The 26,708-nt window shown below is 37.4% G+C and overlaps 2 protein-coding genes across 2 annotated transcripts in view; both read right to left on the bottom strand.

Moving 5' to 3' along the window:
- The window catches only part of LOC309488896 (uncharacterized protein), a 173,628-nt gene extending 165,910 nt beyond the window's left edge, over positions 1 to 7,718 (bottom strand). Inside the window, exons 1-2 of the mRNA XM_082157314.1 lie at positions 4,441 to 7,718; positions 1,697 to 1,755 (exon numbers count right to left, since the gene is read on the bottom strand). Of these exons, the coding sequence (XP_082013440.1) occupies positions 1,697 to 1,755; positions 4,441 to 6,954 (2,573 nt within the window). The 5' untranslated portion in view covers positions 6,955 to 7,718. The remainder of the gene's footprint in view (positions 1 to 1,696; positions 1,756 to 4,440) is intronic.
- Positions 7,719 to 22,085: 14,367 nt separating this feature from the next.
- Positions 22,086 to 25,319, bottom strand: LOC309489413 (protocadherin alpha-2-like; the record flags this gene model as incomplete). The annotated part of the gene is made up of 1 exon (XM_082158190.1): positions 22,086 to 25,319. Exon 1 carries the CDS (start codon positions 24,459 to 24,461, stop codon positions 22,086 to 22,088), a length of 2,376 nt encoding a protein of 791 aa, XP_082014316.1. The 5' UTR covers positions 24,462 to 25,319.
- Between the last annotated feature and the right edge of the window lie 1,389 nt (positions 25,320 to 26,708).

Raw genomic sequence — 26,708 nt, 5'->3', positions numbered from 1 at the left:
ATCAACACTGACAATCTTTTTGTGCTTTACTAATATGCTCCCTGTCCTCTGTAATTCTTCATTCCATCTTATTTTGTTAAACTCTATCAACAGCAAACTTAAACGGACACAAACTATTATGGCTATAATTCGGTTGTAGAATGTAATCTAAGGTTACGATTACATGACAATAATGTGATAAGAACGGTTTTCCTTCTATTTTTATTTATTTTATTTTTTAAGTTTTGCACACAGACGACAACGTGTCAAAACGATCCCGTTCACATGGATCCGGAAAGATTACAAAAATTGCTGCATTATGTTGCCAGGTCAGTAGTTGGCAATGTCAATTTGTAAATAAACACTACGCATCTATAATAGACTGAACACATAATATATATATAGGGGGAAATATATTGGTAAAAGTAAGTTTAAATAAGTTTATTACAAAAAGGTAAAAAAAAATTGTTGTGCATTAGGTTTTATGTACTGACAATAAACAAAACTTTTTCAACATTTATTAAGCTTGGTTAATGTTGCCTTCTACATTTTAGAAATTTTACATTGGCAAATAACTTAATAAAATACTTTAGGTTTTAAATATTTTTAGCTTTAATTTAAACTAACTCAAAAAAGAAAATTGAAATTATAAAAATAAAAGCTCATTCAAAATATAAATACTATAATATTATTTAAAGAATATTAAAACAACACTGATATTAATTACCATTAGTTATTACAAGTATTACAAGAGAACATCAATCAATTAACAATAGCATATTTATGAATTCGGTTACATTTTATGGAAACACTTTATTTTATAGTGTCCTTGTTACATATCTTACATGTACTTACCACAGTAATAACAGTAAATTATGCATAACTACATGCAATTAACCCTCAACCAAACCTTAATCCTACCCTATCCATATAGTTAATTATTATTACTCGGTACTTAAATGTATAATTACACTGTAACAATGACACCTTAAAATAAAATGTAACCCAATTTATTTTAAGGTGACATAGTTACATTGTACTTACTCAAACAAGTACTGAGTAATATTAATTGACTATATGTATTTACTATAGAGTTACGGTTAAGGTTTGGTTTAGTTACTTGTAATTATGGATAATTTACTGTTATTACTATAGCAAGTACATGTAGTAACGTGTAACTACATCGCCTTGAACAACATTTTTACCATAAATTAAAGAATAAAACATTCATCTAGATTATTAAATGCTGTAAAAATTATTTTCATTGTTAGTTCATGGTACCCAAAGCATTAATTACTGTTATAAATCTAAAATCTATTTAATCTTAAGGTTTAATGAAAAATTCAACAGATGTTTTGTGTAATATGTATAATATTTTGAGGATGCTTTTTAGCTTCTGCTCTCCCTTCAATTAGATTAAGTTCAAACAAGATGGTTTCCTGCATAATGTCATTGTCAGAATTGGATTATTGTGGGTCAGGAAATAAGGAAATTAGAATTGGACATGATTCACAGTGCTTTTACACTTTTACTCAGCAACCAAACCGTGGTCTAAAGGTCTTTTCTCATAAATTGAGAAAATAGTTACTACTATATAGTACAGAATAAAACCTAATATTCAATTATTATTTAGCTACAGAGAATGAGGTGTGTTCCATTTCGGGTTCAGAGAGGACTGTAACTCTTTCAGGACATTATTAACAGCAAAAGTGCTTACCTCTGCACTCCTGCCCTCAGTGACGCAGAGTAACGCCAGTCAGCATTTGGCCCTTTGGGCTGGAGGAGAGAAAGAGAGAGATAGATGAAGAGAGATAGAGGGAAAGAAGGGGTGGAAGGACAGAAAAGGGTTAGATACATTCTCATCAATAAATCATGGTGCTCTGTGTGTGTGTTTCTACCTTGCATTTTAATATGAACCACAGCTAAAGGAGACCAGGGACGATTATTGGCACTACGCCATGGCCCATGACTCACTTGTATAATCTTGTGAGTGTGGAGAGAGTGCTTCATAATAAAGCATATGAAGGACACTTGACATTCACCTAATAACATACACAACCCCATTGTTGGGATGCACGATATTCTTTAATGGCCAATATTAATGATTTTTAACTTATCGATATTGGCCGATATTGGATATTTCATTTTGCAATGCATGATCATTTTTGCATTTAGAGAGTCTTTGCCATCATCTAAAAGCTCATTCAAAGTTGATATTTAATCATTTAGTAACACTGTTAAATATAATCTTGAATGAATATCTGTCTTTCATACGTCAAATTGTTATGTTATGCCTAAATTCACTTTACAGCTTTTAAATCTATAGATTTTTACTTTTTACAAATTATTATAGGATTTAAATATCGGTCATAACACTGACATATTTATTTGGCATCCACCAAATATTGTGCATCCCTAGCCATTACCACACATTTTTAAATGACCCCACAACTTCTGCTCAAAACCAAGGCCCTACTTTTTTTTTTCTTCTCCCAACATCCATCCCATTCCCCATGGTACAGGAATGATATCATCCTGGGATACCAGCTGACCCCATGTAATATGATACTAGAGCATTTTCTGCCCTCAACAAGAGCAACTCAATCTGAGCACTGGTCAGAAGATGACCATTTACCTTGTAACCAAATACAAAGCCTAAAACACAAAATGGTCATCTGTTTCTCCAGCAATCCACAGTAAATGAATGAATTGGTCTTACACAGAGGGAGAGCACAAGCACGTAGTTGCCATTTATATTTGCCCTAGTAAAATCCTAAAAAAAAAAAAAAAAAAAAAAACCTGGGTCGTAGAATATGCGATGGGATGAGGCATTAGAGAATGGCCCAGATAATTTGAGTAAATAACATTCTTTAATCAGGTGAATTCAGAGGGGGGAGAGAGTGCGTGCAAAGAGACTCTGCCTCGCTCTCACAATGTAATTTGCAGGGCTTGAGAATCAAAGGCTGGAGGTTAATTTCATTGCCTGCTCTCTTATCTCTGACAGACGGCCTCTGCTCCTAAATCCTCTGCAGTGTCAAATGAGCTGCAGTGTCTGTGCTGCCTCTCACCAACACATGTGAGGATCTGGCGCTGTCAAGAGCATCACTCCATAAACTCTAGCTATTCTTGTGTTGCAGACATTTTTAGACTATTTTTTTTTTTTTGTCTTCCTTTATATCTTTTTTTAAACCATCTGCAACATCCCCTCCCATGAGCCAGAGATCAAGGCCACACAGCCTTTGGATCATGTTCTGGCTAATTAAAACACATTTCACGAATCCATGGCTGACAGAGTGAACATGAATTCACGCCAATTACACTGACAAAAACACATCAATTGAATATCTATGACAGCAAATGCATTGCACAGGCATAAAATTCAGTTTATCTGCATAAACTGTAAGGGTTTTATGTTTGGTTTGCAAAATTGTAACATCAGACTTTTTCTCTCAAAACTCCGTTATTTAACTTTTGACACAGTTGAAATTCAAAATTAAAACACAATCTTGGAGTAAAGACACAGTGACATGAACTGGAGTGGCAATGGGAGGAAGGAAATAATGCTGAAAATGTGATGACATCCTTAAACGTGGGAGAAAATGCCTGAATCATCATAAATGCAGTGTGCTGCTCTAGAAATTCTTGATGTTTGACACTAATGCAGGGTGAAGCAAAGCACTGTAAAGCTGCACTAGATAACCACACAGTACAACAGGAAATGACAAGGTCAAAAGCTTCTGACACATGGACACAGAGCTTCATTGCAGCTTCTGGTTGGACTTAATTGCTTTTTACACTAAAACATATTACACATACTGGAAAGCAGAGTTGGGGTATACTGAGCTAACGTTTAGTTCCCTGCATGATGCATCACATATGATTATATTTTATTAAAATAGTTCTTATTAGCTTCTTATGCATATATATATATATATATATATATATATATATAAAAAAATTTACTTTATTTTTTTGCTATATTTTATGTTATGTTTCTGTCATCATAATTTTATCCAGAATTTCTGGCAGAGTTTTCTAATTTGTTCTGTTGTGTTTTTTATATAAATGTTGTTACTGTAAATTTGACAGGCTTCTTTTTTTTTTTTTTACAAAACCAGTCACATGGGTACATTTTTTCGAAATTGAGATTTATACATCACCTGAAAGCTGAATAAATAAGCTGTCCATTGATGTATTGTTTGTTAAGATAAGACAATATTTGGTCAAGAAAATCGGAACATTGAGAACATCAATGTTTTATATATTTACGGTAGGAAATTTACAAAATATCTTCATGGAACATGTTCTTTACTTAATACCCTAATGATTTTTGGCATAAAAGAAAAATCAATAAGTTTGACCCATACAATGTATTGTTGGCTATTGCCACAAATATACCCGTGCGACTTGTGACTGGTTTTGTGATCCACAGTCACATATATACTTTGTGATAGGACACACCTGCATTGCTGCATCTGGCATACTAAGCCTGCGAACAAATCCGCTCCCTCCTGTAAAAAAGCGCTCGGAGCCCCAGGTGCCACTGATGGGTCTGCCTGTGTTGTAGAACATGAAGGTGTCACTGCCCGACGTGGCAGTCAGACAGGTCTTGTAGCAATAGGTCTTGGTCAGAGAGCCATTACCCCGGACCTCAATATAATGAGGCTCAACCTTGAGGTCTCTTCGGAGCACCACGTTGTTATTGGGTTGAGCACCACCACCACCACCGCCGCCTCCTCCACCGCCCCCTCCCGAGCCACCTTCTGCTTGGGCCTTCTGGGACACGCAGCATGGCGAACAGGATCCGGGCTGGGTGCAGTATGCATGGCAGCGCACAATGGCCAGCACAACAACCGTCACCAAAAACACAAAGGTTGTGGCACTCAAGGCCACGATGAGGTACAGTGTCACTTTAGAAAACAAGAGAGCGCTGTGAGGGCGGATGATTCGTTTGGGGTCAGGCATGACTTTGGGTGGCACCTCCATGACAGCGACGTTAATCGTAGCGGTGGATGACAGAGGTGGTTCGCCATGGTCCCTTACTAGTACAGTTAGACCAAAAGAGGTGGAGTTGTCTTCAAGGACGCGCCTCGTTGTACGAATTTCTCCTGTGTGTTCATGCACTTTAAATAGATCCAAATCGCTGGCCTGGTCCAGCAGATAGATGACCCACGCATTCTGTCCTGCATCTGCATCATAGGCCACCACTTTTGAGATCAATGTACCTGGCTCTGCATTTTTCAGCACCGTCTCTGTTGAGCGCGTGCCGTTGGCTGGGGGATTCACAATCTCAGGCGGGTGGTCGTTTTGATCCATTATGTAGATGTAGACAGTGGCTACACGACTGAGTGGTGGGATACCACCATCCTGAGCTTTAACCTGGAAGTGAAACTCCCGTAATGACTCATAGTCAAAGGAGCGAAGGGCATAGGCAACACCAGTGTCCGCTTTAACCGACACATAGGAGGTGACCAGGATCCCGTGATTGTTGTCGTTTAGGACCGTGTAGGTGATACGAGCGTTTTCGTTGACATCTGAGTCCTGAGCCTTGATGGTGCAGAGCGAGGCTCCAGGTGCATTATTCTCCATGACGTACACAGTGTAGGAGGTCTGGTCAAAGCGTGGAGGGTTGTCGTTCACATCAGCGACATCCACCTGAATGGTCTTCTGAGACGAAAGTGGAGGGTTGCCGCCATCTGTAGCGCTGAGGGTGACATTATAGGCTGCTGTGTTCTCACGGTCAAGAAAGGCTGAGGTTACCAAGGTATAGTAATTTCTAAATGACTTGATTTTGAAAGGAAGACCAGATGGAATTTCAAGGGTGACCTGTTTGTTAGGGCCAGAGTCCCGGTCCGTCACGCTGATCAGGGCCACCACGGTGTCTGCACGGGCATCTTCACGCACTGGACTGGACAATGATGAGAGCACAATCTCTGGAACATTGTCATTGACATCTACAACATCCACCACCACTTTGCAATGGGCTGCCACTGGAGCTGGGCCTTTGTCCATGGCCTGGATGTACATTTCATACGTATTGGTGTCCTCGTAGTCCACATTGCTCTTGACTCTGATTTCTCCAGTGTTGGTGTCCATGCTGAACATCTGCCTGACCCTGTCTGAGGTGTAACTGCTGAATGAATAAAGCACCTCCCCATTTGTTCCTTCATCTTGGTCTGTGGCATTCAGTTTGATAACCAAAGTGTCTTTGGGCGAATTTTCAAGCAATTTGACTTTATATACTGAGCTGTCAAAAACGGGATTGTTGTCATTCGAATCTAAGACGCGAACGTTAATTTTTGCGGTACCTGTTCGTGCTGGTGTGCCACCGTCGGTCGCTGTCAGGATTAACTGATGGTAAGGTGAGAGCTCGCGATCCAAGGGCTTTTTGAGAACGAGCTCGATGTGCTTAGAATTCAATGATGGCTTGTTGGAATCGAGAGCAAAATGCTCGTTTGGGCTGAGCCGGTACAATCGAACCGAATTGGTTCCAATGTCCGGATCTTGCGCGTGTTCGATCGGAAAACGAGAGCCCGGCAAAGCCGATTCTGTGATTTCCAATTGATACTCGTCTCTGGGGAACTGCGGCGTATTATCATTCACGTCTGTAATCTCCACCTCGACATTATGGTCTTCAGATGGGTTTTCAAGAAGAACCTCAAGATTCAAAACACACGCGGTGCTCGAGTCACACAATGTCTCTCTGTCAATTCTCTCGTTTACCAATAATTTTCCATTCTTATGGTCCACGTACCTTCTGCCGCTGTCAGAGGTTACCTTAATTTTTCGGGTGGAGAGCTTTCGAATATCCAAACCCAAATCCTGTGCAATATCACCTACAATCGTTCCACTATCCGATTCCTCTGGCACGGAATATCGTATTTGTCCGAGAGCAAGGCCACAAAATAATAAAAATAGCAAAAAAGAAAGAGGCACTTTTTTGTCTAGGCAATCACATATCCCTGCAACAGCCATCGCAAGATCATAGGATCCGCAGACGGATTAAAAACAGCACTCCGCCTTGTCAGTTTGCAATATCTTGCCTCCCACTTCAGCATTAAAGGTTTTTCATGTATGTGCACAATGGCCTAATTGTCAATTCCATTCTAGAAGCGCACGGATACTTCTCAGATGCGTCCATGTTTCCTTTGTCCGCGCTTATCCTTTTTTTTCCCTCTGCGCGCCGCTGACGGGTGTGTTTCCTTGCCACTGGTGCTGCATATTTCGCCGTGCGCGCTCTCTCTCTCTCTCTCTCTCTCTCTCCCTCCGCTTCAAGCCACCCCTCCCATTCTACTCCTTTTCCTCCTCTTCCTCATGGCTCAGTTCGATGGTGTTGGTGCGGCACACAGGGGGAGGGGCTGCCTACTCAAATATAATGCATTCTGATATTCGAGACCTTGTAAGAAAATATAACAGCTTGATGGAAGCCGCCACAAAGCAAAATATAGCCAATGCATTGCCATCAAACTAGCCTATCAGGTTTATGGTAATTTGAAGAGGAAAAAAGCTACACGTACTTGGAAAATATTAATATCGTTTCCTTAACTAGGACAGTGCGTTCATCACTTTAAGGGAGTCGGATGAGGAAAAACACTCAAAATGAAATGCGTTCGAAGTGGTTTTCTGTAAGAGATTGGATTCATGCTGTGAGTTCTACTTAATATGAGTGGCCATGATACTTTCCTGTAATAAAATATATTAAAAACGGAAAATGGTGTAAGTGTTTAAAATCTAAAGCAGCAGTAAAAAGCTAAAATAAAAAGCAACTGGGTACCTATAGACATATATGAAAATGGTGTAAGTGTTTAAAATCTAAAGCAGCAGTAAAAAGCTAAAATAAAAAGCAACTGGGTACCTATAGACATATATGAAAGAAAATTATATTTAAATGATAGAAAATATATATTTAAAAAGTTTTTTACACGGTAAAAATGGGTACATTTATCATATAAAATATACTGTTAAATATCGTAAAAATGCCCAATTTGATTACCACCACCTCGATACAGTAACTGATACTTTGTTGCAATATTTAACAGTATACATACATTTTATATGATACATTTACCCATTTTTACCGTGTAAAAACTTTTTAAATATATATTTTTATTATTATTTAAATATATATATATATATATATATATATATATCATTTAAATATAATTGAATTTAAATATAACTATGGTAAATTTACCATATATATTTATTTTTACTGTTAAATATTGTAAAAATGCCAAATTTGATCACCACCACCTCGATACAGTAACTGATACTTTGTTGCAATATTTAACAGTAAAAAATAAATATTATAGTAAATTTACCCTATTTTTACCGTGTTAATAATCCTTAGGTTGCTGTCAAATAAATAGCCTGACAATCTCGCGCACTGTCATGACAGGCTGCGACTTCTCAAAATGATCATCGTTGTCAGCGCTCCCAAAGAACGGCAATCCAAATCATTATTACCAAGCGGCTCAATTGTTTCACAAAAATGTTGCTAATGTTTTGGGAAAATACAAAATACCTTTATTCTATATTGATCACATAACTTCTATATCCATCATAAAAAGCTATAATTATCATTGCCCCAGAATGCGTTTTTTCTTTCCGCCTCCCTCTCCCCGTCTGTGGCTTTGACTTCAGACAGACCAGGTCATTCGGGCGTGCGCGCCTAGGGCGCGATCTCTGTGCATCCGTCAAAATGCGCCACAGTGAGGGAGCGTGTCACTCTGAAACCGATGACATAAACTAAACCAGGGCAGACTGTCAGCGTAAACCCGTCGCATAGGGTCGCCTCATGTCATCACCAAATAAAGCAATAGAAAACAATCTTCATTCAGATGAGAATTCGTTTAATTTTGAAATAAAAATAATAATCAAATACTTTTATTATGTATCAGATTATTATTGTTGTTTTAACGTTAGACATTTTGTGCAGTATACTTAAAGAATAAAATGGGTCATTCATATGTCAAAGTTCACAATTTTAACTCTAACCATACTTTTTTCAGTATGGGGTCACTGGAACACAGAACAGCAAGTGGTAATCACATGTCTTTATTTGTTTTCTGCCAGAAACAACAGGATGAATAGGCAGTATGTGAAACACTAGGCAGTGTTTATGCATTGTTTTTATAATGTAATTGTTTTGCTCTTTTTGGAAAGTACTTGTGAGTGATACCACATGTTTGGCAGCACAAAACGCTCTGTAAGCCACTGGGTCAGCTCCCCACATGTTTACTTTTGTTCTGACTTTCAGATATCTACAATCCAGATTTAGTTTCTGGCCCCACCTGCTGTCTCTCCTGAACACACACACACACAGTGCACATACATGTTTATTGACATTTAATTGTCAATAAAGATGACCCAGACGTATTTACAAACCGATTACATTATTTTTAATTGTATTATGAAACTGAAATTTGAATTTTGCACATGCATGAATGTACAAAATACAGACTTAATACAAGCAGTTGCAAGTATCATTGCTTTCACTCTCTCCTCTTCCATCTCTTCTTTCCTCCCTGTTCTTCTTTGTCCCCTTTTTCTGTATATCACTACTGGGTTCAACATAGTTGAAAAAAAAAGAAAAAAAAAGTTATATATATATATATATATATATATTGTATGATGAAAGCAGTCTAATATTAAAAATCAAGTATTTTAACGATGGAATTGACTGCTTTGGTCCATGTTCTTCTAGATCTATTAACTCTAGATCTCTGCTTCATCAAACCTACAGGAAATTTAAAGGCACAACCAGGCCTCATCCTGCATGCATGCACTTTCACTGTCAGTGTGCAATAATAAGACTGTCTTGACATTTGCAGAAGTGAGTTGTAGCCTTGGGGAACTGAGTGTGTTAAGTTGTGAATGATAGAGAAAAAGGGATGAGTATAATACTGCCAATTGACATCCCCAAAAACAAGGCTCCTATTTAAGAATAACAGTCAAATTCTCATACATTGCTACACTAAGTGTTGTATATTTGTGATAGGCTAATCACACTGGGGAGCATCAGACTAGTTGCACTAGGGAGACTGATTAAGATGTAAATGGCTCAAAACAGGATCATTTAAAAAAAAAAATTATTATTAGTGAAATATAGAGCCAAATTTTCTCCCTTTATCCTTAATTGATAACATTTAGCTGGCTATAATGTATAAAGAGAATCGAGAAAATAAATGGATTAAAAAATCAACAAATGATCTTACGTCACTTATATATATATAAAACTAGACTTCTGTCATTTGTGGTCACAAAGACAAGCTAAACAGTTGAAAATTGAAAGATATTATACTGCGTTGAGCTTTGACTTGTGAACTTTGACCTTTGACATGGCAGAGACCCATTTACAAGTGGTACTCCTCCTCCCCTGACCCTACTTACATAAGTGTGCCATATTTTAAAAGAGATGCACCCATCTGAGAGACACCGCACAGACAGCCTGCACCAACAGTGCCCTCAGCAAGGGCATCCAGAGTCACACCACTCACCGCAGTGTGCACTAAAAAAAATCTCTCTTTCTCATGTTCTCTCCATCTCTCTTTCCCACTCTCTTTGCATGCATGCCGTCTTCTCTCATTCTTTCTCTCTACTCTGCCAGTTGTGGCCTATATTTGGTGTTGATGATGTAGGTCATAGAACCGAATGGTAAAATTAGAGTGAATGGTAGATATATTGGCTATGAACCAACTCCCAGAATGGACAACATAGTCTCAAGTTTCACAGGCCCAGATGTCGGTCTATATATAAACATACTATTTTACTAATTAAGAAGCAACACTTTATAAGACATTAAGATTCTTTTTCAGAGAACATACAAATTATGTAAATGTAAAAATACAGTAAAAACCGTACTATTGCGAAATATTTTTATAATTTAAAATAAGTGTTTTCTATTTTAATATATTTTCAAATGTAATTTATTGCTGTGTCGGCAAAGCTGAATTTTCAGCATCATTACTCCAGTCTTCAGTGTTACATGATCATTCTATGAATCATTCTAATAAGCTGATTTGCTGCTTAAGAAATATTTCTTATTATCAATGTTAAAAACATTTGTGCTGCTTATAGTTTTCTAGAAACAGTTTTTTAGGATTATTTGATGAATAGAAAGTTCAAAAGAACAGAATATATTTGACATAGAAATCTTTCATTACATTATACACAGGGCTTGACATTGTAACACAGTTACAATTTACTACTAGCCACTTTGGCAGGTTGAATTTTATATAGGCCTAATATACATTTACAATTGTAGTCTTTTAAAGGTCCCATTGCATGGATTATTTTATTATTTTAGAATGTTTCCTGGGGTGGCCTTATAATGTTAGTATGTTTTTTAGATCAAAAGTTGTTATAATTTAGAAATAAAAGGCATATTTCCTAGCATGATTTTAGCCTCTGATTTGAACGCTCTGTTTGAAGGGGTGTGTCTGCTGTGAGACTTCAGTGTAAACGCCCACTGCTGTGATTGGCTGACATGCTCGCATATGAAATATCTCGCATTACATGTGGAACTCTCTCAAAAACTTTTACTATTACAGCTATTATAAGTTTTTACTACTACAGCTATCGAGATTAACGAATCGTGATACGTTTTTTAAGTATTTAGATCTATTCCCGTCACATAAAAGGTTGCAGTGATGAGCATTGAGCAGATGACAGCTTGTTGATCGCGTGAATGAAGATCTTATCATTGCAACGCAGTTTCTGCACTCTCACTAATGATTTCACCAATGCAAACATGAGGTAAGTACAGTAAGAGCTTCGTTGTGCAGTGTAACAGCGTCATTGATTTCATAACGAGTTTTGGCAAGTGTCCAGATGAACTCGCGCTGTGTGATTGACAGCTTGGGCGATTGGAAAGGGATTGTTCTTTGATCGCTTTCTGTATATATTAATCACAGTTCAAGTAAGATTATTTTCATCCTACTAAGAGAAACGACGTGAAGTTGATCGTTTAGTCATTGGCTTGATTTACTGATGCATAAACAGTATTGAACGACTTTGAGAGGAAGATTATCTGTCTGAACTTGTACAATTACACATCAGAAATTCACATAACCCACTGGTTCTTCAGAGGCTCGGATGAAGGAACTAAAAAAATACTTTTGTGTTCATTTGTACATCCAAACACTGAGCAACTGCCATGCTTCGCTCGTTTGCAAGCCATGATGTCTCTCGAGGAAAAAACAATATTGCGCTCGCGCAGCTCATTTTCTCATGGGCGGGCCAAATTATTTTTGCGGGCAAAGAAGAGAAAGGGGAGGTAACATTTCCCCTTATGACGACATAAGGGGAATATTTCTAGATTCGCCCGTCTGAGCTTTCATTTTCTCAAAAATACCCAGGGCTTGGTTTACACCCATCAAAACGTCTAGCCACTGGGGGACAATAGGCAGGCTAAGGAAACTCATATTAAGGTTAAAAAACCTCATAAAGTGAAATTTTCATGCAATGGGACCTTTAAAAAGGCATCTAAAACAATAAACTATGTGCAAACTAAAACAATCTAGTGTTGTCAAAAATTTAGATTTTTCGATACATATCGATACTGAAATATCTGAAACTCTTCCGCGGGATACACGATACCAGCTGCGCGTTCTCGCTCTCTAATCGCTCCGATAGCGAGTTGACACACAAACCCACGTCCCTTTACCCACTCGTTTCATGAGCTACGGATGAGTATTGTTGGTGTTACAGGGCTTGAATTTCGGCATGGGATTGCGCGGTTTGAGCATCATTTTACTAATTCCCGCAGATTTTGTGCACACACCCAAAGTGCGCGCACATAAAGACAAATATATTGGCTATCGGCCTAAAGTGACAGCAGCCTAATTTACCGGCTGCCAAATTATGAGATAATATTACAAATATCTATATAATGTCAAAATGTCAAAATTGTGGCCAGTGAAAATGCTAAGTGGCTAGTAACTTTGGAAAACCACTAGTAGCCACAGTGTCTGGTGTTAAAAAGTTAATGTCAAGGCCTGATTATACATGTCTTAACTGTCACATTGCTGATTTTCTTTCTTTTTTTATTATTATACTGACCCCGCACTGGTAGTGGGTATTTAATATAAGTCTGTTTTTCTTACTGCACTTGTAGATTTTCCAGCTTATATACTGACATTTTAAGAATAAACAGGTCAAGTAAAACAATCTGCTGTAGAGTGAGACAGAATACACTTGAGATACATCGAAACAAGTCTTAGTATTTTATTCGCTGTCTTTTAGTAAATGAATCTTGTAAATTGTAAAGTAAATTAATCTTGTTTAAAGGATTTGTTTTAGATATTTAATTGAAAAACAAGTAAGATAAAAACTTTTTTTTTTGCAGTGCCCTGTTTTGTTAATGATAAACAACCTTCTTGGTTACTGTTTGTTTGCTTAATCAGTGTTGCAAAAGACACTTGCAAAATTCCTAGACATTAGTTCCTGAAATTATTTCATGACGCAGAGAGTATATGTGAGAAGACAGAGAGAGGGATTTTTTTTTTTTTAAAAGGACTGCACGTCCTCAAAGAAATTAGAGGCAAAACATTATGGGAGCAGAAGGCATGTTGTGTGTAACACAAAGTGACAGTAAAAAATATAGAGAAAGAGAAACACCCTGTCTGAAAGGATTGGGCACAGAGGATGCTTGAAAAGGATGTTGTAAGACCCCTACTGGCTGAGGTTGGAAATAAATGCTTTATAGTAAGGATCCCACACAGCTCTGCAACCAACAGAGGGCACTAGCAAGCCATCCAGAGACCCCCCCCCCCCTCTCCATCTCTCTCTCTCTCTCTCTCTCTCTCTCAGCATTCTGTTCAGCTTGACTCATTCTGCCACCTGCAGCCCTCTGCAGAGATGACCCACCCATCCTCTCACTGATGCACTGCAGGGAATCATCGACTGTTCTTTCTACTGCCAGACCCAGCAACCCGAGAGAGGCAACTGAACAGAATAGATATGCAAACTAGCATAAGCAAATAAATGATGACATAAACCAATAATATATGTTATAGCACTATAATTGCTCCTAAAATGCTTTGCTGAATGCATTAGCATTTCATTTGTACAATAATGACAACCTAATGGATCACTGCAAAGTGATCATTTTTATATTCAGCGAAAGCGAATCTGCAGAGATGATAACCTTGTAAACAAGAAATTATGCAGATCCACATCTAATTTGAGCTTTAGGGAATTTAGAGAACCCGCAGGACCTGCGGAAACAAATGGGCAATTTGTGAAAACCAAGAAAGGGACATTTGTCATTCATGGCAATCTGTTTATTGTGCTCTGAACCTCCATTTCAGGGTAAAAATGCATCCATCCAGAGGGACAGAAATCCCAGTGTGACCTTAACAAAAGGCTCAGGTCATTCTGTCTGATAGAAACACAAGCCAGCAGACACACAATTTATGTCTTGCAGTGCACAGACAACAGCTTAGCAGTTTACAGTCAGTTCACAATAAATAACACTGAAGTAATGATAGTGTTTGTATTTACCCACAGTCTGTACTATGACTCATAGTATGTCACAATGCTTAAGCATTGACTCAATTCCATGATTATGCCAAGCTTATATTCTAATGAATAACATACACAAGCACAAACAGACTTATCCACTTTCTTGGGTAAACCTCATAGCATTACACTCTGCAAATAGACTTGAAGTTTGCCCATATTAACCACAAATGTCATAACTGAAACATGATCCTTGTGCGCAAGACAATGCAGGAGGCATTTATGCACACAGACTGAGGAGAAAAAAGAGGTGAGATTCCATTAAACCTTGATTTGCATGTGTATATGTCGGGACTTGGGTAGAATACATATGGAGCCTGATAAAAATGTTTATATATATATATATATATATATATATATATATATATATATATATATATATACAGTACAGGCCAAAAGTTTGGACACATTACTATTTTTAATGTTTTTAAAATAAGTTTCTTCTGCTCATCAAGCCTGCATTTATTTGATCAAAAATACAGAAAAAAAATGTAATATATTACAATTTAAAAGAATTTGTTTTCAATTTATTATACTTTAAATTATCATTTATTTCTGTGATGGCAAAGCTGCATTTTCAGGATCATTACTCCAGTCTTCAGTGTCACATGTGACATCCAGTCTATCACATGATCCTTTAGAAATCATTCTAATATTCTGATTTATTATGAGTGTTGGAAACAGTTCTGCTGCCTATATTTGATGAATAAAAGGTTAAAAAGAACTGCATTTATTCAAAATAAAAATATATTTTCTAATAATATAAATCTTCTTTACTATCACTTTTTATCAATTTAACACATCCTTGCTGAATAAAAGTATTGATTTATTCAGTAGTGTATATTGTTGTTACAAAAGATTTCTATTTTTAAAACATTTGCTTCTTTTTTTTTTTCTTTTTTTTTTTTATTCATTAAAATATCCTAAAAAAAAAAGTATCACAGGTTATAAAAAAATATTAAGCAGCAGAACTGTTTCCAACTTTGATAATGATAATGATTTCTAAAGGATCATGTGATAGACTGGAGTAATGATCCTGAAAATTCAGCTTTGCATCACAGAAATAAATGATAATTTAAAGTATAATAAATTGAAAACCAATTATTTTAAATTGTAATAATATATCACAATATTAAAAAAAAAAATCTGTATTTTTGATCAAATAAATGCAGGCTTGATGAGCAGAAGAAACTTCTTTCAAAAACATTAAAAATAGTAATGTGACTTCAGATGCAAAAGCCTCTAAATCTGTCTAAAGTTTTTGTTAAATATTAACATTTTTATCAGGCTCCTATGTATAGGTTTCTACCCAAGTACCGACATTTCTGAATGGGCTGAGGCTGGGATTTAGTGAGTTTGAAGTGAAAGTATTTGATGAACGTATGCTATGTGCGGAGAGCATTCACTCAATATTATTATCTCATTTTTGACAGAGGTGGCTTTTAGAGGCTTTTGCATCGGATATATAACACTAATATATCTCTGTCCTCTGTCTGCAGTTTAATGTCATTAAAATGTACAATATATTTGCCTTAGAGTCAACTGTTTAATTTTTTTGATAATATAATAAAACATGCCAAATTGTGCAGACAATTTTTGGCCAGGCCATCATACAAAGTAATTATGAACACATGCGAAAACAATAGAGAACCAATGAAATATTAATAACTGATTATGTTGTAGTCAGTGTTTTTCTGTGAGCTTTTTGCTTTTGTATTTTTTAAGAGTAAAATAAAACCTTTAAATAAAGCCATTTTTGCCAAATAATTTTGTCAGATAGAAAATACCTTAACCAAGTTTAGTGTTTTAAAATATTAAAGAAATATATACAATATCTTCCTCATATTTTTGATGTTTAATTGAACTATCCCCTTCCAGACCACTTTTGGCCACTAATATGACAAATTACAATAAACTGCAGCCTGAATGTCACGTTTATCGGAATAATGTGTCATAATAAATTAACAATTTAATAGCACTCTCATGTGAAAACTCACAGGGGTGGAAAGTAAAATGTCATGGTGCCACTAAAGAATTCATTCCATCTCTCATGTTCAGAAGAGGGATCAGTGGAATGAGACTTTCAAACAACAAGAACCAAAATATAGTTAGAGATGAATACCACGTAGACCAAACTAATGTCATTAAAGTAACAAACTTGTGAATTATTTAAACAAATATAAACATAATAAATAAATCAAATAAAAACACTGTAAGCACAGCAGCATGAAATGGGTTGCACATAGAGGGAAAGAGAGGATCAGTTTCTTTAAACAGCATAAATACTGCTGTGTCTTTTTCTCATAGAGTCTGCAGCATGTCCCACTCATTATGCATTGAGTGGAGGGAGCTTGAGAGAATTTGATATAATGCAGGTGGGACTGCAGCACTCCAGCAGCCCAGAGACCCACAGACTTCTAATCCATCTATCTCCCTCAACCAGCCGGGCAAAGCAGAACCCAGTACTGACCCAATTGCACAGAAATTTACATGGGCCCTGATCCCTGTCCTCTCTCAAGGACTAAGGGAAAAAAAAGACTCAAGAGGCATGACTAACTATGAGACGAAGGAACATGGAGCATATGTCTGAGACCAACCAACTCACATTAAACATACATATTTACATTTATGCATGTAGCAGACACTTTTATCCATATTGTATCATTGAACATGCACAAAAAAAGTGCAGAAAGTGTAAAAATAAAGCAATTGGTGACTTAACATGCAAAACTCAGTAACAAAACTAAAGTTATACAAAAACTCTTAAATAAATCACCAACTCAATTCTGTATTCTAAGCAGTAGGTTAGTGAAGCTTATTAAACATCATTTAAATTCTCTTTGAAGACTAGGGAGTAGCTGTCGCAACCTGCTTGAAACTGCAGTTTAATGTAATTAAAGAGTTATAATTAAAACAGATGTCTTTAATTAATTAATAATCAAATCATTAAATATTGAGTGCAATATGAGAGCAGTACTAAGCTCTTAGTGTGCCTGTGTATCAGTGAGGTGGTGCTGTCCATCACTGATGGTGCTGAAACACTACATACAAGCTTTGCAGTCAGAGTTGTGGTAATAAATGAAACAGGAAAACTCTAATCATATAAATGTGATAGAAAGAATGGTAAGAACTTGCTAAAAACAAAATGACTGCTATTTTCAAATCAGGTAAATTGATATAATTTACTTTAAGTAAACTGAATGTAGCAGGAATTGTTATGCAAGTTGCAACATCTGTGCATGAATCACATATTCAGCATAATTTTAAGTAGCGGGCCAAAAATAAATGAAGAAAACTGAATGATGTTTTGCTTCACTTCTATATTTTTCTAGTAACTAAATAAGAGCAAAAAACAAAACAAAGAAAAGCATGTGTATAGTGAATAGGCCATAAGCCAAGTGAAAATTCAGCTACTTCGTAAACCAAGGTCTTAAATAATGCTCACCTTCCCAGTGGTAGGAAGAGTTTGGGTTTGTGTAAAAGTATCTTCTCCATGAATGCTGACCAGTTCAGCTTCTGCAGGCGGAAATGGTGAAGGGAAAACCACCATGTCGCTCTTCATTGTGTCTGAGCTAAAACACACATCATATTGTTGTGTAGATTTGGAGTAGGACCAGCTTCCGTCAGGATGGGTGCTGATCACTGGAGCGCTGTACCTGCTGAAACTGCCGTCTGTCCTGTAGCATTTAGCTGCTATCAAACCCACGAGACTTAGTAAAAAGATGACTGATACTGAGACGATAGCTATGAGCAGATACACATTCAGATCTGAAAAACTCTCCTCTTTAACAGGAACTTCTCTGAATGATGTCTTTATGTCATCCAGACTCTCAACTACCACAACATCCATGGACATAGTCGCTGAGAGTGATGGATCTCCATTATCAGACACTGTAATAATAAGTGGGTGAGTTTTTAAGTCATTGTCACTCATTCGTCTCTTAGTCTTTATTTCTCCAGTGCTGCTTCCAATGCGGAAGAGATTCGTTCCTTTGGGTTCACTTATATGATAAGACAGAAGTGCGTTATATCCAGAGTCAGCATCAACAGCTCTGATCTTGGCTACAAAGTATCCCGCTTCAGCAGAGTAGGGAATGTTCTCAGTATTAACTGATCCAGGATCAGAATAAGGAGGTAAAATAACTGGACTGTTGTCATTCTCATCCAGAATAAACACATTTACAGTCACATTACTGCTCAGAGGAGGAGCACCAGCATCTATGGCCTGAACATGGAAACTAAGGGTTTTCTGTTCTTCAAAATTGAAAGACTGTAGGTTATACAACTGGCCTGTCAATGAGTTAACACTAACATAATGTATGCTTGTTGCTTTGTTATCCACAATAGAGTAAGAAATCTCAGCATTTTCATTTGAATCTCTGTCAACTGCTGACACTGTGTGAATAAGGGTTCCTGGTGGCATGTTTTCTTTTACATAGACACTAATGCTTTTTCCATTAAATTGCGGAGGATTGTCATTCACATCTGAAACATCAACATAAACCACACTAGTGCTGGAAAGAGGTGGGGTTCCCTCATCCACTGCTATTAGGGTAACATTATACTTGGAGATTTTTTCCCTGTCAAGCTGGCCTTCTAAAACAACAGAGTAATAATTTTTGTAGGAAGACTCAAGTTTGAAAGGTAAATTTCCTTGCAGCTTACAACTGACTTTCCCATTCATTCCACCGTCCTTGTCTGAAACTGTGACCAGAGCCACAGCAGTGCCAATTTTTGCATCTTCCCTTAATGAAGACAGCAGGGATGTTATTACTATTTCTGGTGCATTATCATTTACATCTATGACTTCGATTAGTACTTTACAATTAACCGTCATTGGGGAAAGACCCTTATCATGGGCCTCTACTCTAAGTTCATAAAAAGCTTTGTCCTCAAAATCAATATTTCCTTTTACTTCAATCTCCCCAGAATCAGGACTGATTGAAAAAACATCAAGATTTTTTTCCTGACCATGACTGCTAAACAAATATGTTACTTCCCCATTTGGACCTTCATCCATGTCAGTAGCATTGAGTTTGATTATCTTAGTTCCTCGTGGTGTGTTCTCTGTTACACTGACTTTATAAAGAGGATTGCTAAACACTGGAGCATTATCATTTGTATCTAAAATGTTAACTATAATTTGTAATGTCCCGGATCTTGACGGTTTCCCTCCATCGGAAGCGGTCAAGACTAGTCGAATTACAGGTTCTCTCTCTCTGTCTAAAGCTTTTCGAAGGATTAACTCTGCAGACATGCCATGTTCACCACCCGGGTGCACTTCTAATGAGAAATGTTCATTAGGACTCAGTTTATAGCTTTTAACAGAGAAAGGTCCAACATCTTCATCCAATGCACTGATCAAGGAAAATGTAGCTCCTGGCTGCACTGACTCAGAGATATTCAAAACTTGAGTTTCAACAGGGAATGTAGGAGAATTGTCATTCACATCATTAACATTAACTATCACTCGGCTCAGACTAAGAGGGTGGTTGACTATCGCTTCAAAATTCAAGGAGCAGGATGGAGTATTAGGACATAGCTGCTCACGATCAATTCTTTCAGCAACATACAAGACGCCAGATTTCAGATTCACATCGAAATACCTCGTCCTCGTGCCGAATACAAGTTGAAACGCCCGTGATTCCAAATCTTGGACGTTTAAATGCATGTCCTTTACCACATTCCCGACGACAGTTCCGATATTTACTTCCTCTGACACGGAGTAGACAATCTGACCATCCGCAGGCACTGAAACAAGCATCACGAGCCAGAGGAAAATTAAATGCGGGAACGTAAAGTCCATTCTGTCTGCCATCCTTCCGTGTGAGTCGCCAACGTGATCAAAACACTACACCGGTGATCAAAACTCTAAACACCCAGAATAAAGAATGACACATACGGAAACATGCACGCGAAAAGCATCGAGATTGTGACGCCCGGTTACAGCACGTCACTCAGTCAAATTGTAGGCGGCGTTCAGAGGCTATATGGAAATTATTAAAGTTTCGCGGTCTGCAGTGACACCACGCGGATTACGTGCGGTTATGTGTGACGAAACCACACAAATATTATAGGCTACAGCACCGCAAAACAAAATATCACCTAGAGTAAATTAAGTTACCACAGGAAAAGCTTTGTTTGTCTATTAAAAGTCTATATAAAATAGGCTACACACCAAAACACAGCACAACTTAAAACGCGCGTGCGTTCAAAATGCAGTAATATAAATCAGTATAAAATGCATTATTTTATTTGAATACATTGGTACAAACCGTTAATTATAGAGCTTTTTCCCCCCCCCTCAATAGTCTCGTATTACAAATGAACTTATGTAGGCCTACCATTTGAAATTCACCTAATTCTGTTATAAGATGGTCGTAAATCATTTGCTAAAATATGACAAAAATAAATGAATAAAATACAAAATCGAAAAAGTATATTTGTTCTTGACATTTTAACGCTGAAAATTAGTGACATTAATTCAGAATCAGATAGCCTATGAAACTGTATTGTAAACATACTAGCATGAAGCTATGAGCAGAAGAAGAAAAAAAATCTGCTAAAAAATGATAGATTTTCATTACAACTGGCTATTTTATGGCCATTTATCTTTCTGTTTACTTAAACAGAACACTTGTTTTCAGATTTACTTTCACAGTCCTTCATGCAGACTCTGAAATATGTGACAGCCTTCCAACAATGCACATTTCCAACAACAAGCCTCTTTTTACTTTCCCTGGAACAAACTACATGACCTGAAAAGAACGATAGACACAAGGAGATGCTCTCAGAACAGCACAAATAATAATTATTAAGAAATTATAACATGGCAAATGTAGTGCTTGTTTGCGGCTGATATTTTATCCCTTGCACGACAACCTACAATCTGATCAGCAGTGACAAGACTAAATGGATGTTATGTACATCTTGGTACCAACATAAAGATATATCCTATTAGAAAAATGGAACTGGAATGCCAATGTAACACTGGAGTAAACAATTCTGAAAACAATCAGTGTATATGTGTGTACTCTTGAACACAACTGCCCATTCACAACTTTCCTTAGCGTGATATGTGACCATGGACCACAAAACCAGTCACATGGGTAGGGCCTAAATGTTCTGAAATTGAGATTTATACATCATCTGAAAGAAAATCAGGAATCTGAGGGTGCAAAAAAAATGTAAACATTGAGAAAATCGCCATTAAAGTTGTCCATTTATGTTTGCGATTGTGCTGCATTCACTCACAAAAATAAATGTTTTATATATTTACGGTAGGAAATTTACAAAATATCTTCATGGAACATGATCTTTACTTAATATCCTAATGATTTTTGGGATAAAAGAAAAATCTATAATTTTGACCCGTACAATGTATTGTTGGCTATTGCCACAAATATACCCGTGCTACTTGTGACTGGTTTTGTGATCCAGGGTCACATATGTGAAAATGAACAACTCCACGTACTTAAACCATGTTTCAAAATCACACATTCACTCACATAGTAAAACTAATCCAAACTGCTACCAAGAGTCTGTTCAGTATGATACTATTTTCAAACTGTAAGATATAAGTTTTATCTTACCTTGCCAGTGCTTGGAAGAGTTTGAGTCCTATTAAAAGTGTCTCCTTCATTAATGCTGATTAGCTCTGCATCTGGCAATGGAAACGTCGAGGGGAAAACGACTACATCACTCTTTATTGTGTCTGAACTAAAACACACGTCATACTGTTGAGTAGATTTAGAGAAGGACCAGCTTCCGTCTGGATGGGTGCTGATCACTGGAGCGCTGTACCTGCTGAAACTGCCGTCTGTCCTGTAGCATTTAGCTGCTATCAAACCCACGAGACTCAGTAAAAAGATGACTGATACTGAGACGATAGCGATGAGCAGATACACATTCAGATCTGAAAAACTCTCCTCTTTAACAGGAACTTCTCTGAATGATGTCTTTATGTCATCCAGACTCTCAACAACCACAACATCCATGGACATAGTCGCTGAGAGTGATGGCTCTCCATTATCAGACACTGTAATAATAAGTGGGTGAGTTTTTAAGTCATTGTCACTCATTCGTCTCTTAGTCTTTATTTCTCCAGTGCTGCTTCCAATGCGGAAGAGATTCGTTCCTTTGGGTTCACTTATATGATAAGACAGAAGAGCGTTATATCCAGAGTCAGCATCAACAGCTCTGATCTTGGCTACAAAGTATCCCGCTTCAGCAGAGTAGGGAATGTTCTCAGTATTAACTGATCCAGGATCAGAATAAGGCGGTAAAATAACTGGACTGTTGTCATTCTCATCCAGAATAAACACATTTACAGTCACATTACTGCTCAGAGGAGGAACACCAGAGTCTGTTGCCATCACTTCAAATTGAAATCTTTTTGTTTCTTCGTGATTAAATGATTGTAAACTGAATATTTCTCCACTCAAAGAGTTTATATTGATCTGTGTTGTTACAGGAACACTGGAGCTGGAACTGTCTAACAGTGAATATGAAAGTTCTGCGTTCTCACCAGTGTCTGAATCATCAGCTGTCACTTTTGTCACGAGACCTCCAGCTTGACCATTCTCACTTAGAAAAGCGTTAATAACGGGTGCTGGGAAATGTGGGGCATTGTCATTAACATCAGAGATATGTACAGTTATAACAGTGCTGCTGGAAAGAGCCGGAGTTCCTTCATCTGAAGCTGTAATTGTGATGTTATACTGAGAAACACTCTCTCTGTCCAGAGGTCCGTCTACCACTAGAGAATAATGATTGTTATATGACGTCTCCAGTTTGAAAGGAAACAAGCCTTTCAGCGCACAGTGAACAATGCCATTCTTACCTCCATCTTTATCAGACACTGTGACTAAAGCAACTGCAGTTCCCGACTTTATGTCTTCTTTCACATTTTCCAAAAGAGGAGTCACAATTATCTCTGGTGCATTGTCATTTTCATCCATAACTTCTATTAAAACTTTACATTGGGTGCTCTTTGGTGGACTGCCTTTATCTCTTGCCTGAATTCGCAATTCAATTGCAGCATTTATCTCATGGTCTATTTGACCCTTTACAACAATATCCCCGCTTTCAGGAACCACAGTGAATAGACTTTGCTTTTTTATGTTTCCATGTTCAGCTATGGAATAAATAATGTCACTGTTGGTGCCCTCATCCAAATCAGTAGCAGTCAAAGAGATGATTTTTGAACCAACAGAAACATTTTCTCTCACCTTGATCTTGTACAATGGTTTGCTGAAGATAGGCCAGTTGTCATTTATATCCAGTACATTCACTATTACACTTAATGTGCCTGTCTTTGCAGGCTTTCCCCCATCAACAGCTGTCAATACAAGAGGAATAACCGCTTGCTTTTCACGATCTAAAGGTTTTTGGAGCACTAATTCAGCAGACACACTCTGCTCTTCAGTTTGCACGTCAACAGAAAAGTGTTCATTCTTCATCAGTTTGTAGTCTTTCAGTGCATTAATGCCAATGTCGTTATCTTCAGCTACAGGAAGATGAAATCTAGCTCCCGGAACAACATCCTCGGTAATGTTTATCATTACAACGCTGTCCACAAAATATGGAGCATTATCGTTAACATCCAGAACATTAATTTCAATTCGATAAAGACTATGAGGATTTTGAACAATAGCCTCCAAATTAAGAGCACATTCCTGATTAGCGAAGCATAATTCCTCCCGGTCAATTCTTTCATTCACGAACAACGCTCCCGTTTTCAAATTCACGTCAAAATATTTTCTGTTGGATCCGGATACAAGCTGCAAGATACGAGATTCCAGCTCCTGAACACTGATCTTGAGATCTTTTGCTATATTTCCGACAACAGTTCCCTTGTTTACTTCCTCCGACACCGAATAGATAATCTTGCCGAATGAAAATTGCCATAAACCAAAATGAAGAGCTGTTATGACCCAAAAATATCTTAAGATTTCCATCGTTGTTCCTTCAAAGCTTCAAAGATGAATCATCTTCTTTTTTTTTTTTAAACGTATGTGTGTCTTGTTGCTGACAGGCTCTTCGTCTCGGAAGCATGTAGGCTACTGTGTAATACCTTTCATTTGCTCATGGCAATAATAGGCGGTTTCTCTTCCACTATAGGGGAGGAGCCTCATTTTAATATGAGAAGTGCTTCAAATTCATGGTCTACAACGACATCGCGCGTTTTAACTGCATGCTGAATGGGGATATTTTATTTAGAGTGCAATATTCCACACTTCAAATCTATAATGTTTAAAAAAAAACGAATTATAGTGAATTGCAAAGTATGAATGTAAATAAAAAGACACATTTTGGGTAAAGATCTGCAGCACTCGCTATAATAAGTAAATTATGATCATAGGAGGAAGCTGATTAAATAAAATATATTTACATCTAACCAAGATTACCAAAATGTACGGAAAGAAAAGCGAGGATATGGTGTTCTTTGTCCATGGTGCTGAAGACCCCCCTCAAAAAAGAATCGAAGTACCCTTAAGTTTATAAATGTTTAATATAAACAGCATAATAACTTGATTATAAGATGCATACTATGATTTATTGTTATTATTATTATTATCAGTCGTCATCGTCTTTTATTGTCTTTATTAATTATAAATCGCATGTTCTTGAATTTTATTTAGCATCGGTATTTGTACTTGACTTTTTGTTGTCATTGGAAAAATAGCAACGAGGAAATTGTTATTCAGTTCAGCGAAATCAAAGAAAAGATGCGATAATTTTTGCAAATATCAACACAACTTAAGTAACAACAACAAAAATATTTCAAACTCCACAAATTTTACACAACTAGGGTTCCAAAGTCTTCTTACCTTCTCGGTGTTAGGAAGAGTTTGGGTGCGCGTAAAAGTGTCTTCTCCACTATTAATGCTGATCAACTCCGCGTCTGCTGGTGGAAACGGCGAGGGGAAAACGACTACATCACTCTTTATTGTGTCTGAACTAAAACACACGTCATACTGTTGAGTAGATTTAGAGAAGGACCAGCTTCCGTCTGGATGGGTGCTGATCACTGGAGCGCTGTACCTGCTGAAACTGCCGTCTGTCCTGTAGCATTTAGCTGCTATCAAACCCACGAGACTCAGTAAAAAGATGACTGATACTGAGACGATAGCGATGAGCAGATACACATTCAGATCTGAAAAACTCTCCTCTTTAACAGGAACTTCTCTGAATGATGTCTTTATGTCATCCAGACTCTCAACAACCACAACATCCATGGACATAGTCGCTGAGAGTGATGGCTCTCCATTATCAGACACTGTAATAATAAGTGGGTGAGTTTTTAAGTCATTGTCACTCATTCGTCTCTTAGTCTTTATTTCTCCAGTGCTGCTTCCAATGCGGAAGAGATTCGTTCCTTTGGGTTCACTTATATGATAAGACAGAAGAGCGTTAAATCCAGAGTCAGCATCAACAGCTCTGATCTTGGCTACAAAGTATCCCGCTTCAGCAGAGTAGGGAATGTTCTCAGTATTAACTGATCCAGGATCAGAATAAGGCGGTAAAATAACTGGACTGTTGTCATTCTCATCCAGAATAAACACATTTACAGTCACATTACTGCTCAGAGGAGGAACACCAGAGTCTGTTGCCATCAGTTTAAATTGAAATCTTTTTGTTTCTTCGTGATTAAATGATTGTAAACTGAATATTTCTCCACTCAAAGAGTTTATATTGATCAGTGTTGATACAGGAACACTGGAGCTGGAACTGTCTAACAGTGAATATGAAAGTTCTGCGTTCTCACCAGTGTCTGAATCATCAGCTGTCACTTTTGTCACGAGACCTCCAGCTTGACCATTCTCACTTAGAAAAGCGTTAATAACGGGTGCTGGGAAATGTGGGGCATTGTCATTAACATCAGAGATATGTACAGTTATAACAGTGCTGCTGGAAAGAGCCGGAGTTCCTTCATCTGAAGCTGTAATTGTGATATTATACTGAGAAACACTCTCTCTGTCCAGAGGTCCGTCTACCACTAGAGAATAATGATTGTTATATGACGTCTCCAGTTTGAAAGGAAACGAGCCTTTCAGCGCACAGTGAACAATGCCATTCTTACCTCCATCTTTATCAGACACTGTGACTAAAGCAACAGCAGTTCCTGACTTTATGTCTTCTTTCACCGTTTTTAGAAGTGGAGTCACTGTTATCTCTGGTGCATTATCATTTTCATCCATAAC

The sequence above is a fragment of the Leuciscus leuciscus genome, assembly GCF_965113295.1.
Source record: "Leuciscus leuciscus genome assembly, chromosome: 24".
Lineage (NCBI taxonomy): Eukaryota > Metazoa > Chordata > Actinopteri > Cypriniformes > Leuciscidae > Leuciscus > Leuciscus leuciscus.
This window is presented reverse-complemented; position numbering and strand designations above follow the sequence as displayed.